Consider the following 18,741-nt stretch of genomic DNA (forward strand, 5'->3'; position numbering starts at 1 on the left):
ATTGGATTTTTCAGCACAAGGTGTGCTGATGGCATGCACACCTAGCTCTAGTGACCTCTATGTAACTTGGGTGAAAAGCCTTTGGATTGGGTTTATATAGGTTTGACTTCATCTAAGTCAGTGCTAGACGAAGGTGGCTAAAAGATAAAAATGGGGAACAAACTGTGAAGCTAGCCAGCTGATCAACACGAAGCTCCAGCTACCTACGTATGTCAAGCAGCACATTTCCGACTGCTTGCTATCAGAGGCACCTGGCTATCGGCCACTTGTGACCAAGTGAAGATGCCCGGGTGCCAGGATTGGTGGCTGACATCTCCACCACCTGGAACTGCATGCCTGGGGATCATTGGATCTGCACTCTTTTCACATGCTAATACCCCATCCTGTAGAATTCTATCCATTATCTTTTATCTGCACATTCAGAATGAATTTCAGGAACCAAAAAGGTCATATTTCAAGTCGTCTGGCCCCAAAATGGCAACTAGGCATTCTTGTTTCGGCGACTGTAACCCTGGTTTAAGGAGCCATTTGGCACCTAGTTTATATATCTGAGTTTCTAACACTGGAGATTATTCATAATTTGCAAAATCAACATGCTGGGGACAGAAGAGGTGAAATGTTTCTTCATTAAATTGGAGAGACACTTTGAAACCCAAGGCAGCCAGTGAATCAAGTATTGGCGTTTAAAGAATGCTAATGTCTTTTTTTGTCACAGGAAGTTCTGGTTTTGCTGATCAGATTCAAATGGGAAACAAATGGTTTATTAGGATATTCTATACATAACAAGGAGGCATCTACTTGATGTAAGATGAAGTAAGAAACTACATCTGAGTAGTTTCTAAAAAGGGAGCATGTTGCAAGTAACCTCCAAACCAATCCCCCAGTATTTACAATGAAAGAAACCCTCAACCTGCATACCTGTATCATCAAGAGCTGAGTGAACTTCTCACATCTGAAAGCAACAGGAATGGACACATTGCAAGTTCAGTAAGAGAATGCAAAGTCAATTTCTTCCTACACAGCTATGGCATGCACTCCACCAACCATAAGAGTATTTAATGGAAGAAGGCTCTCCATTCACAACTGTGGTACAGAATAAAGCAGGGAATTATTAGTATTAGAATTATTTTCATCCTGCCTTTCAGGATACCAAATGCTTCCAAGCCTTACTGGTAAAATTAAAGTACTTTAGAACGTATGTTTGCTTTTTAAAAAATAACAGGATTCTTCTCACTGGATAGCTGGCCTGGAGGTGGTAGGGGCAAGAGTCCATGTGGAGCAGGCTCCAAGATCATTACTTGTCTCCTTGCTCTCTTGAAGTAACTCATAATACCATACAAAATATACCCTCTTTAGGTTATAGGGTACAGGGCCTGGTCATCTGTTGCACTTCAAGCTGCATTTTGCTTTAGAATGAGTTACCTCTTCCAAAAAACAAAAACAAATCCCTATTAAAAAGTACTCACGTAGCTTCAATGCACATTTCCTTCATATTGTTGTTAAAAGAAGAACAGTTATAACACAACCCTTTCTGATCTTTCAACTTTCTAACCTTTCGAAGATGAATATATTTCTTTCTGGGGGGTTTTGTCTTGGGGGGGGGGGCAAGGATCCCAACCTAACTGAAATGTCTTTTCCTATAAAAGAAGACAATCTCCCTTTCCCCACAATGGCATAGCTCAAGCATTATTATATAGAGAAGCAACAAATATGAGCAGCTGCAAGATTCAGAGGCATTAAAGAACACCACCCCGATATTTGGAATGATATCCAAACCTCATTCTAACTTAGCAGCATTCAAAATGATTATTTACATTTAACCATCCAGAATGTCTGGACGTTTGTTGAAACTTTTTGCATTTGTAGATGTGCTGAATAACACAGAGGAACACAGTTTTGCATACATAAAAACCAAATGCAATTTGAAAGACTAAATGTAGAATCGAAAGTCATGCTCCTCAGGAAATGGCAACTGGATTACTCAAACAGCCAATATGTTGGGATGCAACCCAGGAAATTCTTGCAGACGTTTCACTGCTCACTATCTTCCAATTGGAAACCGTCAACAACGATGCAATGGGAAACCAACTTGGCCCATTCTTATCTGAGGCGTTAAAGTGGGTTCTCTATTGTGTGTGGTGGAATGCAGGTTACAAGGCACACGGAAAGCACAATAAAACAGTGATTGGATGGATCATGTAGTGGGGCCAGATTTCAGTTCATCACACCATCCTAAAATCTGTGCTGAATGATGGCAAGAAGGTTATGTGATGAAGCCATAAAAACATGGATTTAGCCCCCTCAGGCCCTTAGTGACCCACGTCACATGAACAGGGCCATAAGAACCTGAAAAAAGGCTTTAAAGTACATAACCAAGGCTTTGTTCTGCTTTAGCAAATTTCCGCACTCCACTGCTAGAGCAATTTCAGTGGCATGGTGGAAACAGCTGGAAATATGAGAAGAACCACTTCATTCAACCAGCTTGTTACATGGAGTGCCTCAAGAGGGTTGGATTTCAGTGACCGAGCTGCATTTTATAGGTGTGATCATTGCAGTTGCCAAGGAAGGAAGGGAGGGAGGGAGGGAGGGAGGGAGGGAGGGAGGGAGGAAGGAAGGAAGGAAAGAAGGAAGGAAGGAAGGAAGGACAGCATCATGGGAAACAGATGGGGGAAATGACAATGTCCAAATAAAATGGAATGCCTTTCACTTGGGCTGATGAATGATAAGAACAGTGCTAAAAACGGGAATAGGCAGTTCGTTGCTGTGGCTGCGGCTGTTGTGGTGGCTGCTGTCCTTGCTGTTGCTGAAGTCGAATTTGCTGGGAGTATGGATCTTCAAGAGACTTAATCAACAGAGTGGTTTTGGGCCCCGTCTTCCATATGATACCATTGAGATCTCTAACAGAAGACTCCACTGTGATGCTGTGGGTGCCAACAATAATAAAGTTCAAGAGGAACTGTGTGCTGAAGTAATCGTTGTGAGGCTCAACCATCTGCTCCATCTCATTTGTCAGGCTGTCAATGGGCATCTGGGAAAGAAAACAGGAGTAGGCATGGCATTTTCCACAGCTTCTCTAAGGGGGTGTCCAATGTTTCAATTCTGCCATATAAGCAAAGGCTTGGCTCACGGAGGACAATATCAGAACTGTTGTCCTTTGCTTTCGTTCAGCATGTCTAAGCAAAACGTAAGAAGCCATTTAGCGCTCTTTGCTAAAGCTATTGCAAACTGCTCAGCTGTTCATAGCAGGGCTTGGGAACCTCTAAGTGATTAGCCATCCCAAGTGATCAGCATTCTCTTACTTGAGCAGATTTGCTTCCTGCTGCCAGACAGCTGTGTGTTCTTAGTCGATTGTAATGTTAGGACTTTTCAGTGCTTCTGCCAAGACAGCAAGTGTGGAAAAGGATTATCTGTTCCACCTTCCCCTTTCCACCGAGATGCATATACACAAGGCGCAGACTTTTTCCCATGGGGATATGAACACAACACCACCACAAGATCTTACTTACAGCTTTTATCTTCAAAGAACCTGCCAGAAATGCCTACACACCCACACACCCCTCCCCCGCTGAGATTAAAATCCTCGCCACCCAACAGCAGAAAATGATATTTCCATTTAAATTCTTCATAGGTTTCAGACACTGTAAAATGGTGACAGTATACAACTCCATACCTTGTACTCTTGCCCAGATTTGGTCTGCAGTGTTGAAGATACATTTAGACAGATCGACTGAATCTTGCGGAAAAGGCCTGGTTTGGAGCCGTGCTGAACCACTCCTTCTACCTTCAGTGCCATTTGCTGGTTATTCTGAACGACAATGGGCTCAGCAGGGTTGCGTGGGGATGGTGACAGGGCAAGCTGAAGTACAGATAAAATAAAAAAAGCAACTGAAACAAGAAGCACATGGAAGATGGCGAGGGATATTACAATGCTCAAGATATAATCAACACAATTTATGATCAGGGCATTCATTGCATGAGTAGTGCACTGTCAGAAAAAAATACACGTTTTCAAGCACTACAAACTTGAAATGCATTTTCTCTAAACTGAATTGAAGCTAACTTTTCTGTTAGAACGTTATTTTACACAATGAAGATGCTGTCCTTAATGCCTCCATATTAGGGCAGCTTTAATATTTCAGTACAATCAAGCAGTAAAGCTTTCTCTGCACTTTGGGCAGCAGCTGGAAGGCTGGATGACAGCCTAAAAACTGTGTTTGAAACCAAGCAGGAAATCAGCCTTTGGCTAATTAAACAATCTATGGTCTTTTGAACTGTGAGAAGGGTATTGTTTTTGTTTGTTGCTATGTTATGTATTTTTGTGTTTTTATATTCCAAACAGCCCTGTTACCCCAACCAGAGAGACGACTTATGCTCTGGGGCATGGATTCTGCAACATTTGATAATCTTTCAAGTAAGCTTTTTTGCTTGTTAAGAGCCCTTAGCTTTTGACTCTGACAATCTTAAGTACACATACTCTAAACGACTCCAAATAGACATTAAGTCAACTGCTGTTGACACAGGCAACTGATTAGCGGAAGGAGTCCTGAAGGAAGTTCCATGGGTCTGCTGTAAAGAGAAACCTTAGCAGATGTATCTGTGCTGCGGAGATCCCTTCTAGAGAGGTACTTCTGGCAGGCTTCTTGGTGAGTTTCACAAAGCTAGCAAAGACCTTCCTTTCTGGCAAAGTATGTGCTCTTTGGGGAGCAATTCTGCCTCTCTCTCTCTCTCTCTCTCTCTCTCTCTCTCTCTGTATTAATTAAACTTTGTGGCAAATTTGTTTGTTGCTTGATATTGTAATTACAAACTTTATCTCACTACTGTTTTTACTATTATTTACTTAACTGAAGTATCTGTAACTTGCCACTGGCCTAAAAATCTCAAAAGTTATGATTCCAGATGCCAGGGTACAAGCCTTAGAAAATGAAATTACATGAACCAGTAGTCAGGGCATACAAAGCAGCCTTACTCACATGCAAGACCGTGTCCCCATCTTAACTCTGTTTTGCCTACTCTGATGGGCAGTTCTTTAGATCTTTGGCAGCTAGATTGTCAGTGGGGACAATCACTAGCCTGTAACCCTGGTGCTCAAAAGCTTGCACTGGCTGCCCATATACTAATGGGCCAGGTTCTAGAGTATTGTCTTAATTGACATGGCCCTGAACAGCATATGTCCAGGACAGCTCAAGGGCTGCCTAATCCTTTATATCCCTAGCCCAGTCACTGTTAGTGGCTCTCCATGGTTCTGATGTATGGCTCGAATCCATCAGAAACCATGAGTGTGGGATGATGGACCCATTTTGTGGAACTGCCTGCCAGTTGAGGTGATGCAGGGCCCCTTCCTGATGAACTTCTGGTGCCTACTGAAGACTTTTTTTTATATATCCCAGCAGGCATTTAAGTCTGACTGTACAGTTTTAATCAATTTTTACCTTTTCTATTTCCATTTTTTATTTACCTTTACCTATTTCTTGTACACTGCTTAGATAAGGTTGTAGTTAAGTGTTACAACAACAACTTATTTATACTACTACTACTTCTACTACTACAACTTATTTATACCCCGCCCATCTGGTTGGGTTTCTCCAGCTACTCTGGGTAGCTCCCAACAGAATATTAAAAACACGATAAAAGATCAAACATTAAAAACTTCCCTAAACAGGGCTGCCTTCAGATGTCTTCTAAAAGTCAGATAGTTGTTTATCTCCTTGACATCTGATGGGAGGGTGTTCCACAGGGCGGGTGCCACTACCGAGAAGGCCCTCTGTGACTCTCCATTTATACAGGGTTATGTTATGGACCTCCGTGAGCCGGACGGGCAGAGGGGCTTTGCTGAGGCTGCTCAGCTGATGCATGGGGAAGCGGTTAGGCAGGAAGCCTCAACAATGCCCCGCTGTGCCTCTGTCCTCTTCAGGCTCTGGGGATGGTCTTCTTGTGAGCCAGGAGGACACTCATGCAAATAGATTGTGTGTAAATGGGGAGTTGCAAGTAGGCATTGTTTAAATAAACAAACAAATAAAAGCTCTGGAAAAAATAACTGCTGTATTGGGTGCCATACAATCACTAACGGCTCCCATTCTCTCTCCTATAGAAGAGCCAGGGCCAAACAGAATGCAGTGAGCGATCTGAACAGAATCTCCCACTGAAAAATAGCAATAATTAAAGAATCAAAGCAGACGTAGGGATCTGCATGTCCAAATCCAATTACATTTTAACCTACAAACAGTGAGAAATTTGAGAGCTGGATTAGCAGCAATCCTCCTTCCCATTCCTCTTCCTGACAGCGAAGGGATTGTAGACAACTGCATTAACTGCAGTTAAAATTCGGTGACACCGTAAGCTTACCTTAATGCTAGTCGACTGCAGCTTCTGGAAAAAATACCTCTGGAATGACAAGGGAACTTTCAGCAAGGCAATGACTGCATTGCATAGACAAGCCGTGTGCTGGAACAAAACAATGCCAAGCCAGATCAGAACTAATCCTTTTTACAGCAGGGAGCGGAAACAGAATGTACTTTGTGCATTAGCGTTGCATTCACTAGCACTTATTAGGAAGCCAAGACAATGCATCATCAAGAATATGGAAGAGCGCAGCCCTCACCAGCCTGGGGGGCTCCAGGTGTTTTAGACTACAGCTTCTATGACCTGATGAGAGTTGTAGTCCAAAACGTCTGATGGGCACCAGGCTGGAATAGCCTATAGAGCTGGTGGAAACAAATCCAGTTTCCTTTCTGTATCAGGACAAGAGAGGCACTGAATAGCTCCGAAAATAGCTCTGTAGCAGCTCTAAAGGAATTTGGGGAAAAGTTGTTGTTTTCCCCAACATCCCCTATTCTTAAGTGCATCATTTGATCAAGAATATATGGAAAGAAAAAATGGTGGCCAATGCAGCCTGGCACATTAGATCTCAAGGCAGGGGCTTCCTGGAGACCAGAGGCCACCAGGAGGAAGACTGCAGCCAAATGGGGCAAGGCAGGGCAAGGCAGTACTGGCTTGAGAGAAACTAAGTAGCAGTGGGGAGTCCCTACAACAAAGAAAGACAAGCCATGAATGGAGCTGAAGATTAAATATGGGGAAATTCTGAAGTCTTATGAAAAACGGCTTGTTCTCTATTCTGGTCCCACAGTGCTTTCTGCAATAAAACGAGAGCAAAAATATGGCCAGCGAGAAATTAACATATGAAGAGTCCTGCTGGATCAGGCCAAAGGTCTATCTAGTTCAAAATCTCGCTTCTCACAGTAACCAACGAGATGATTCTGGAAAACCGACAAGCAAGAAATTAGGGCAATAGCTGCCCCCTGCTGCTGCTATTTGAATAATTGCTTTTGTTTTCATACAGGACTCTGTGTACATTTTTATTCATATAAAAGTGCATGTCCATATATAATATATGGACAACAAGCATGGAAGGACAGCAGATTGCTTGCTCTCAAAGAGATCAGATATATCCTAAAGTCAGTATCTGAAACCCTGGTTCTAGTTGATAGATTAAGCTCATTTAGAACTGTTCTCCGCCTTGTGTTTGGAGTTACATCAGCTAGCGCATGTGTTCTCGGATGACCTGACCTGATAAGAGAAACTCTACACCAGTGAAAAGTTGTACTGAAACACAATCAGCTTCAATGAATGAAGCCAAGGTGGAGCAATGGCAGGTGGCCTCTAGGATGTTCCACACATGAACTTTCTGCATGACAGCCATCACAGCGTCAGAATCAGAAAGGTATTAAATAACACAGCTCCTAGAAAACTGAGTAAAGTTATAAGCAGTCCAAAGAACAATGATATAGCTCCGCATGTCACTACAAGCTTCATCCCTTTATTTCAAATTACAAATATTTCCGTCTGTTGCTACTGATGTATACCAAAGATGTATATAATGCTTTTCAAGTTGAAGCTTTCCATTCTCAAATTTAGGAGAGGGGAAAGGGCCAAAATCTAAACAGCTGTGGATAAAGAAACATACTACTCATTAAAAAGTAGACAAATTTTGCTACAGCTGGTCAAAAATTTTGAGAATGAGTGAAGACTTATTACAAACAAAAAATATTTTTTACTTTTCTGCACGTTCTTTAAGCTTTTTAATATGCATGATAATATCTGGATTATACTTATGTTTGTATTGGTTAATTCATTATACCTAAATATCAATGCTGCTTCCACCATTCCTATAGCTTTAGTTAATAAATTACAGATTGAAGCCAAGTCTTGACTTGTCACTTCCACCTTGACCACTGAACAGTACAATCCTATACACATCTCCTCAGAAATACAAATCTGGTACTGTGAGTCATTAAAAATTATACCCTCTAAAGCATAAAATGAATCTCCAATGTTGCTCTATGGTAGAAACTGATTTTATTCCATCTCTCTGGTTATATGTTATTTGTGACCAATACAAAACCTGGGGTCATCTATCTTTTGACTTCTTGTTTCAAAGGAATGTAAAGAACTACTATTTTAAAAGTCTCTATGACAAAGTGGCTATTACTTGCCATGTAAGACACGGGTGCATATTTTCTGTTCAGTGATTCCACTTCTTCCAGCACATGACTGAACACAGACATCATTCTCCTTTCATATTCACTTGTGGCATGTGCCACTCCAGCAGAGCCATATTCCTGTAAACTAGAAAAGAAATTCATTCTGGTGATGCCCAGTGTGTGCCTTTCTCTAACTTTTCCAAAGTGTCTTGGGTATTTTTACACAATGCTTTGGGACTCTAGGCTGGATAAGAAGGTGAGATAAAGATTCTATAAAATCATCATCATCTTGTCTTTATATACTTAACCATTCATGGGAAAACAAATAATTTCCTGGAAATAGCACAGCCTCTCTGACAGGTTCCTTTGTCCTTGTAAATGCTGTACTCCATGGATAACCCTCCCCATCTTTATAGGGATTTCACACTTAATCTGAACATCTCAATTCACTTAAACATTTCTTCCTTACTCAATTAAAAAATAAAATAAAAAATCTTGGAATAAATTTGTGACACATCTGCAAAGCAGTTGCTTGTGCATTTAGCGCCGAACTGAATACACAAGAAGTGTCCCCTGAACTGAAAAGGCAGATGGCTCAGTTTTGCTGAAGTAGCCTGCACTGACACATGGAAGCCACCTCCACACAATGCATTCTCTGCACTGGTTCACCAAAACAATGATGTGGTTGTTGTGTCTGGCAAACATGGTTTTCCTTCTCCTCTGGACCAAATCTGACATGTGGGTGAAGATGCTGCCTGCTAATCACCTGGCATCACTATCGCCAGGTGACGCTGCACTCGGAAGCCCCGATCGTCAGGACGTCAAAGTGCAGTACAGGGCTTGAAAATCTTTTTGCTTGGGTAACATTTCAGGTTTGGGTGTAATGATAAACTGCAGCTAATAGAAAACAGAAGTGACAGCTTCCAATCATTTCTGTTCAACAGCAGTGAAGAGGAAAGTGAAAAATGCAGGAGCCAAAAGCTGTGCACAACAGTTTTAGCATTATCTCTGAATCGGGCCATTGTTTTAAAAAGTGTGTACTGTCTATGTGGATTAAGATCTACTAGGCATCAGTTCAGTCCTGTAATTCCCATGTTTAAATGAGCCATTACTACTTCTGAGCAATTCTTTCCGATTTCCAGTCTCACGGGATCTGATCAACTTACGTTCTATCAACAGAAATCAGAGTCAGCCCAAAGAGAGACCTTTTACTAGCACCAAGAAGGCTTACATGGCTATCTTTGTCCCTCGAGAAACTTCATCAAAGTCAATGGCATTACACCAGAGATTAATTATCTGGTTAATTTAGGGGATTTCAAAAGCTAAGGAGGAAAACAGGGACTATTCAAGAGAGCCCAATGGTATTGGGGGAGGGGAGCCCTGGCTTTTTAAGTAAACTTATTTGGAATTTAGTTCCATTGAAATTATTAGTGCTTACATCAAATAAAGTTTATTTAGCACCAGGTATACAAGCAATACAAGAAGAAGTATTTGTCATTTATTTTATTTTTAACTTCAACAAGATCTTGTGGCATCTCATCCTGAACTATTTCTAAGAATGCCAGGGTTCTCTTAAAGCTTAATGGAGGCTTCTCAGTGAGAACAGAAATGACAGACAAGCTCTCCTAAAAGATGGCCTGTGCAACAATAGTGATCTTCCACTGCAATGCGCTGATGCATGCTCTTGTCTGTGCTTTAAGTTCACATGGGTCAGTGAGGAGGCCCAAGCCAGGGAACTGAATGTGTAATTTAATGACTCTCTTTTCTATGCTTTTTTGCTTTCTCTGTTTTACCTGTAAGCTGCCTTGGGGAAAAGGTGGCAAATAAATAAATATTATTGCTATTGTTATAATATTGTAAAACATCCTCCATAACATTTGGGGTTCCATGGCAGACATGCAAGGTTTCCACAGGAGATGTCAATGTGAAAATCCTTCCTAGAAGGAAGACTGAAAAGCACTAAACTATAGAATCTCAGTTTCACCAAGGTGCAATGTCCGCAATGCTTTCATCCCTGGAGAAAAAAATCACTAAGGGTTGTATCCAAAGTGGCAGTAATACGTCTCCAAACAACACAATAATTTCCACTTGTGCAACAGGACTTCCTGCCTCCTTCCCCTGCACACCCCCTAAATGTGTCTGTGGATTTCTCCATCCACCCAGAGGAGACTGGGAGAGGGTGGAGGGAGAAGAGGAAGTCCTGTTGTGCAAGCTGAAATCTTTACACTGATGGGACATGTTAGTTGGATACAGCCCTGAGAATGTTTAAAGTAAGGATTGCCTAGCTAAAATATTATAAGCATATTACTTGAATCTGAATTTTTTCTAAATATTTTCTGCCACTCCCAGCCAGCTTCATTTAGCTGTTGACTTCAAACTCCTATCAGCCGCAGGCAGAATGGCGAATGGTTGGTGCTGATAGGAATTCAAGTCCAACAACAGCTAGAGGGCTACAGGTTCCCCCATCCCTGATTTAGCTCAATCATCAACCCTCTTTAAGGAAATCAGGACTCCTTTCAAAAGATTTCTAATTTTTGCTGTCCTGATGTCTATCAGTATGAACAATAATCTGCTGAATTTTACATTACTACTCTTCCACATGACAAGTTCATGTGTTAGTTCATGCATCTCGTTATCAGCACGGTACAGTGCCGACAGTATTTTATTTTAATACTTCTATTAAAATTTTGTTTAAATCAAAAAATTGATGTATGAAGTCACTGTCACATTTTAAAAAGTATACAGAAAATTTTAAAAAGTATACGTTTATCTTTAATTTTGGAGCCAAGGAAAAAGGCAAAGTTGCTAAAGAACTAATATGGTTTTTAAAAAAATACTTTCTGAATGACAATAAGCATGCACTACATTATTTATTTAGTTAATGAATTGCTTCCCATGAAACATTGCATTTCAGTGAAATGCAGCTGAAGTTTCTTTCAGATGAACAAATAAACTAAAGGTAAATTTGAATGGACTCTTCCATATACTCAAAATGTTTAACTTTGTGCAACTTTATTTTACAGGAGCCCTGGCTAAACTACTGCTAGACATTTTCGCCTTGATTAATGGCTACTTAAATTAGAAAATAATGGCAAGACTGGGTGACAAGAGGCTGAAGAAAGTTAAGTCTGCGTCATATTTACCTTGCAGATTCAGGATCTAAAATCAGGGCTTCGATTGCATGCGATATCAATAAGCAACCTTGCTGCTGTCTGACGTGATGTTAAAGGTGAACAAATGAAATTGGCAAAATCAAATTAATATTACATGGTTTATTAAAATAATGGCCATAAGTTACTAAAATCAGCATGGCCTTCATTTCTGGGGAGATCATTAATTTGAGCAACTTGAATTTAAGCAACTTGATTCTACAGACCACTTCACACATATACCTGGTTTGGATACAATGCTGAACCAGAGTTTAGCCCTATGCAAGGGAGCGTCAGGTCCATGCACTCCCCCCCCCCCCATTTTGGTCATGAACAGGAGATTTGAAATGTTTGGACTCAAGCTATTTACTGGTTTGCCTGCACCCATACTAATCTGCCAACATCACTGTTTCGGAAGCTCACCTTCTGTGCCCAACCCTCAGGTCAGCAAGGTGGGTGACCATGAGGGAGAGATCCTTGCCCATGGTGGCATCATAGCTACAGAGCTCCCTCCCACTGAACCTGTGCCAAATCTCTACATTGCATTGTTTTCCAGAAGGCGCTGAAGAAGAGCCTTCTAGGTATGATGCTTGATAGCTGGGTAATGGTCTGACACAATGATATCAAGTGCTAAATTCTGGCAAACAAACTCTGGTGTTTGGTGTTGGCTTTAAAAGAAAACTGGCATGCTGAATTTGTAAGAAAGTTATGTTCTCCCCATGTCCTAAGCTCCAGTAATAAATTCTTAAGAGTCATCTTTACAAGGCATATCCTTAGAGAAAAATAACCAAGCCCTGTGCTTTGAAAAGTAGGATACAGCTCCACATTCCTCAAAGTTGCTGAGTCTGCATCAAAAGATGATTGATAGAGATCTCCGTATCTTGCAGCTAGGTTCCTGAATTCTTCCATGGAGAGTTTCATCTGTAGCAGCAAAAGGGGTGGGGACAAAAACAAAGCACTACTCATGATTGATTGCACTGAACTGAACTAATATTTTTGTTTCTTTGTATATCCTTGTGCTATGCTCACTTTTCTCATTTGTTTCCATTAGGTCATAAATTGAAAAGGTCAAACAAATACACCACAGAACCCCTGCACTGGGCCCTCATATCACTGGCTCAACTGGCAAGACTGTACCTTCTCTCCATCCTGTCTTGGGATGCAGGTTCGCCTGAAGCCAACTGAGCTTCCCTGCTTTCTTTGGCTCCCATTAGCAGCCCCTAACATATAGAACCAGCAGGTGATTCTTGGCAAGCTGCTCAGAATCCAATTACAACTTGCACCTCAAACGTATCAGTTCTCTCTTTGCCTTGTTGAAAGTTGCCTTTGCCTCACTTCTTCTTCAGATTTCTCCCTGATCCTGGTTTCACAATCCGATTCCTGCCTTTCCGCCACCCTGCCCATCTAAATTAGGTTAGGCTCTATTAGGAGCAGGGCCTTTTCTATTGTGGAACAGGATTCCTACTGGTGTACCGACCTCCCCGCTGCACCAAGGATTCCCTGCCCGAGCTGCTTCAGGTCGTGGCGGATATACTCCTGGAGACACCTAGCTTGGTTGTCCTGGGGGATTTTAACATCCATGCCGACACGACCTTACAAGGGGCAGCTCGGGACTTCGTGGAAAGCATGGCCTCCATGGGGCTGTCCCTGAATAAGTCTGGCCCAACTCATAGACACGGACATGCCTTAGACTTGGTGTTTACCTCTACGGATGTTGGTGATCTGACATTAACTAAAAGCGAAACAAAAGAAGTGCCATGGTCAGATCACTACCTGGTGCAACTGGACTTCTCCGCAACCCTTCCCCTCCGCAGGGAGGTGGGACCGATTCGGATGGTCCGCCCCCGCCACTTAATGGATCCAATTGGCTTCCAGAGAGTGGTAGGGGATGCTTTATCCCAAGTTGATGGCCTTTCAGCTGATTCCCTGGTGGCACGCTGGAATGCGGAGTTAACCAGGGCTATTGACTGTCTGGCTCCGAAGCGCCCTCTCCGATTGCATGGAGCCCGGACAGCCCCGTGGTTCTCCCCGGAGCTGAGGGTGATGAAACAATCGTTGAGACGGCTAGAGCGCCGGTGGCGGAAAACTCATTCTGAATCAGACCGGACACGGGTTAGAGCTCAACGTCGAGCCTACCAAGTGGCAATGGCGACGGCGAAGAGGGCCTTCTTCGCCGCCTCCATTGCATCTGCAGAAAACAGCAGCAGGAGACTTTTTCAGGTGGTTCGCAGTTTATCGGAACCACCTGTACCACCGGGGCCTGGTAGGGACCCCAAGATCTCCTGCAATGCTTTTGCAAAGTTTTTTGCAGATAAAATCGCTCAGATTCAGAAGGAAGTAGACTCCACAGTGGGAGCAGGGCCAGGGCGGGAGAGTGCTAGAGTTCTGTCTGGTCCTGTTATATGGGATCAATTCCAATCTGTTACCTCCGAGGATGTGGACAGGCTGCTTGGACGAGTGAAACCGACCACCTGTCTTCTTGATCCTTGCCCATCCTGGCTGATAAAAGCGAGCCGGGAAGGGCTGGGCGATGGGCTTTGCGGGGTGGTGAATGCTTCCCTCTGTGAGGGAGCCTTCCCAGACCCGCTGAAAGAGGCGGTCATTAAACCGCTTCTTAAAAAAACATCTTTAGACCCGGCCAATTTGGCCAACTATCGCCCAGTCTCAAATCTTCCATTCTTGGGCAAGGTGATTGAGCGGGTGGTTGCTGAACAACTCCAAGCACGCCTGGAGGAAACGGACCATTTGGATCCCTTCCAATCGGGATTCAGGCCTCACCATGGGACTGAAACTGCCTTGGTCGCGCTGGTTGATGATCTCCGGCGGGCTAGGGACAAAGGTGAGAGCTGTTTCCTAGTTCTGCTGGATCTCTCAGCGGCCTTTGACACCATCGACCATAACATCCTTCTGGACCGTCTAGAGGGGCTGGGAGCTGGGGGCACTGTTATACAGTGGTTCCGCTCCTTCCTCCTGGGCCGTGTTCAGAAAGTGGTGGTGGGGGATGAGTGTTCAGACCCTTGGGCCCTCACTTGTGGGGTACCTCAGGGTTCCGTCCTCTCCCCCATGCTTTTTAACATCTATATGAAGCCGCTGGGAGAGATCATCAGGGGGTTTGGACTGGGTGTTCATCAGTATGCAGATGACACCCAGCTCTACCTCTCCTTTAAATCAGAACCAGTGAAGGCGGTGAAGGTCCTGTGTGAGTGCCTGGAGGCGGTTGGAGGTTGGATGGCGGCTAACAGATTGAGGTTGAATCCTGACAAGACAGAAGTACTGTTTTTGGGGGACAGGAGGCGGGCAGGTGTGGAGGATTCCCTGGTCCTGAATGGGGTAACTGTGCCCCTGAAGGACCAGGTGCGCAGCCTGGGAGTCATTTTGGACTCACAGCTGTCCATGGAGGCGCAGGTTAACTCTGTGTCCAGGGCAGCTGTCTACCAACTCCACCTGGTACGCAGGCTAAGACCCTACCTTCCCGCGGACTGTCTCGCCAGAGTGGTGCATGCTCTGGTTATCTCACGCTTGGACTACTGCAACGCGCTCTACGTGGGGCTACCTTTGAAGGTGACCCGGAAACTGCAATTAATCCAGAATGCGGCAGCTAGACTGGTGACTGGGAGTGGCCGCCGGGACCACATAACACCGGTTCTGAGAGATCTGCACTGGCTCCCAGTACGTTTCCGAGCACGATTCAAAGTGTTGGTGCTGACCTTTAAAGCCCTAAACGGCCTCGGTCCTGTATACCTGAAGGAGCATCTCCACCCCCATCGTTCAGCCCGGACACTGAGATCCAGCGCCGAGGGCCTTCTGGCGGTTCCCTCATTGCGAGAAGTGAGGCTACAGGGAACCAGGCAGAGGGCCTTCTCGGTAGTGGCGCCCGACCTGTGGAACGCCCTCCCATCAGATGTCAAAGAGATAAAGAATTACCTGACATTCAGAAGACATCTTAAGGCAGCCCTGTTCAGGGAAGTTTTTAATATGTAATGCTGTATTGTTTTTAACACTGATTGGGAGCCGCCCAGAGTGGCTGGGGAAACTCAGCCAGATGGGCGGGGTATAAATAATAAATTATTATTATTATTATTATTATTATTATTATGGAATATTCTCTTCTGTAAGACCTGCCTGGCTAAATCAATTCTTGCTTTTAAGAGGCAAATGAAAACCACGGCACTCTGCCAGACTTTTGGATTCTGAAGGTTGAAATCTCTGATACTAGATTTTTTTAAAGTATTATTAATTTGCTCTAGTTTGCTTTATGAATTTTCAAAGTGTGTTTTGTGGCAATTTTGGAGGATCCTTGTGTGCCAAAATGCAGGGTACTCATTTATGGGACAAAGCAGTTCAGTGGGGTAGGGAGAATCCAAACCCTTTCCAGTCTAATACCAGCCCAGGCAGAAGGTCAAGAGGGCTGACAGAGGGAAAATAAGGTCCACAGTTGATATATTTTCCCCCTCCCTTATGAGGGGAGTGTTTGTATATTGGGGAATGGGTCAAAATAGCCCACATAATGAGTCATTGTGAATACCCCTAACTATGGCTTGATGTGACGACTGAACTGGGTCAATGTATATCTGACCTTATGGACGCTGAAGTTTGTTTTTGGCTTACTTATCATGGTTTGCTGACCTGAAACAAACCACCACCCCCAGTTCTGGCATTCTTGTAAGCCAGAGATTTTGTTTAGTTTCCTCTGTGCACTAGGAGGGAGGAGCAAAGGGGACAAGATTGGAGCATTCACTGTAAGAGATTAACTCTGGTGCAAGCAAGACTAAAGCAGGGCAGGAACATCTAAACAAATCAACTGCCATATGAATTCTGTGAAGTCAAAGTGCTAACATACCCCAGAAGGCAGGCAAGCAAGGAGAGACTAAGTACTTCCACGGAGTATCTTTCACTGAAAAAGCTATGTTTCTGGCCTCCATATAAGGTAGAACCTTTAGCAGGGCATCATGAAACAGATCTTACTATGCTAAATCAGAGATGGGGAACATGTAGGCCTCTAAATGTTGTTGGACTCCAGCTCCCATAATTCCCTGCCAGTGTGACCTGTGGTCGGGGATGATGGGAGTTCATAGCTCCTGGGCACAGGCGCTAAGTAACATTCTTTCTGCAGAAGGTCTGTACCTTTTCAACTTGTTTATAGGAGAACACAGTGGCTTCTGCCCATTGCAAAAGGAGCCTCATTCTTTAATGATCGGCTGAATTGCAGCTAATGGTCACTTTTTTGGTCCACTGTTCATTGTTTTCATCTCAGCACACCAAGCCAAGTAAAAATATAATTGCACGTTCATAACAGGGACAAACTGGAGCACATGCCTGGTTGGAAATGCGTCCACACCGCTGAAGGTCACTGCCTGAGGTCATGACAATGGTTGTGGCAATGGCAGGTGGAGGACTAGTCTTCAGGCTATTACAAGTGCAGATGAGCTGAGAGAAAGCCTGAAGGAGGTCAATCCGGAGTTTGACGAACCCGCACTGAAAGCTCAAAGGGTTAAGGGGTGTGCTGGCAGCCTGAAAGACAAACAAAACACAGAGTCAGAACTTTGAGACTGGTGACCCAAGCCAAAAGCCATTGAAGAATGCCCTTTCGATTTTAGAAATCATTTCTCTAGAAGAACACTTTGTTTAGATAATGTGGGATATTTGGGGGATTATGTATTAGTATTCAGAAGAACATTCCACGGGTGAACTTTATGGATGACAGCTCTCACAGATATTCAGAAGTTGCTACTTCTGCTTGGAGCAGGGGGATAGACTTTTACAAGATTTAGATTAATAAGGAAACGTAATTTAGATTAGGAGTGGGTAGAGTTCAGGCCTGTGAGATCTACTTTGTTTTTTACAAGTACCGCAAGAATTACCAAGTCCGATGCAAAAAACAGCAGAATCCCCAACCTGTCAGTGTTTCAGGCCTTCTAAGTCAGTCCTCAGATCCACTCCACCCAATTAGCTCACCCAGCTCATGGAGATGCATGCCAGACCAGTTCCCTCATCCACAATTAAATCAGGAGGTCCGGCAGATGAGCAGCTTCATACGCAAAAGACCCAGGATTGGGGAGTCCAGAAATGGGCTATCTGTAACCCTGCTAGAACCAATGACCCCATCCCTCCACCCCGTCACATCTCCCTCAAACTCATAATCACCCCAGTAGAGGTCTCTGCCGAGTAGAGCAAGGTCCTAATTTCCAAGACATCCTTTCTCTCTGCACTAGGCACCTTCAAAAATTTATCATCACGCAAGCATTAGGATAATGTGTGGCCAGAGCTGAAGAAAAGGGAGAAGCAGCCGTGTTTTCCAGTGCCAATTTTAAAAATGAGCAGCCACAATAGCAGCAGATTTCTAAGGAAGGATATAAGGATATGTATCTGTCCAGCCTTTGTGAAGGATGATATTCTGATCCTAGATTGGCTTGAGAACCCAAGTTAAGGGCCAAAGATGTAAAGGGAGACAGAGGAGAAAGAAAAGGACAGAGCATATGCATTTGTAAATGGCATGTAGACACACAGCTTGTATGCATTCAGCAGCAATACTTTCTGAATTAACATATTTGTCAGAGTTCAGCGGATGTCCAAGCTAATAAACAAAGCTCTGTGATTTCCATATACAAAGGGCACAATAAAAGACACATGAAACAACCAAATCAGTATTTGCCCAGAGAGATGAACAAACTACTTAGCTGCCTTTTTAAAGCTTCATAAGAAACAATTACTGGTTAATAAAAGGCTCGAACTAGGGCACATACATTGCAAAGGCAACCTAAAACATCAATTTTCTCATACTGTGGTTCTTCTATTGAAACGGGCACTATTTTTGTCACGATAAGCAATTAAATACATTTTCTGCTCCATATAAACCAAGCTCTATCTTATTTCTGCTTGCCTGAGCTGACAAATTGCCTTCTTCTGGAGTCAGAAATGTTCACGCACACATTGTGCAACACAGGACTGCAGCAATTCAATAGAACTGGCAAGTTAAATAAGCCTTGAGCCTGTCTTCTTCCTACCACATCAAGGGACTCACTTTGAAGACAATGTATTTATATCCTGTAATTTTTGAGATCAAGTCTGGACAAACTGTGTCTCACCACAACATGTATCCCCATCAAGGTGCTTTT

The 18,741-nt window shown here is 43.4% G+C and overlaps 1 protein-coding gene across 2 annotated transcripts in view; it reads right to left on the minus strand.

The window, feature by feature from the left end:
- Positions 1–739: 739 nt before the first annotated feature.
- The window catches only part of INTS7 (integrator complex subunit 7), a 50,972-nt gene continuing 32,970 nt past the window's right edge, over positions 740–18,741 (minus strand). For both annotated transcript variants that reach the window (XM_079971403.1, XM_079971404.1), the window contains 7 exons: positions 16,943–17,137; positions 12,444–12,547; positions 11,621–11,689; positions 8,490–8,622; positions 6,343–6,441; positions 3,671–3,856; positions 740–3,028 (listed from right to left, as the gene is read on the minus strand). In XM_079971403.1, the coding sequence (XP_079827529.1) occupies positions 2,735–3,028; positions 3,671–3,856; positions 6,343–6,441; positions 8,490–8,622; positions 11,621–11,689; positions 12,444–12,547; positions 16,943–17,137 (1,080 nt within the window). In that variant the 3' untranslated portion in view covers positions 740–2,734. The remainder of the gene's footprint in view (positions 3,029–3,670; positions 3,857–6,342; positions 6,442–8,489; positions 8,623–11,620; positions 11,690–12,443; positions 12,548–16,942; positions 17,138–18,741) is intronic.

The sequence above is a fragment of the Podarcis cretensis genome (genome assembly GCF_951804945.1).
Source record: "Podarcis cretensis genome assembly, chromosome: 3".
Classification (NCBI taxonomy): domain Eukaryota; kingdom Metazoa; phylum Chordata; class Lepidosauria; order Squamata; family Lacertidae; genus Podarcis; species Podarcis cretensis.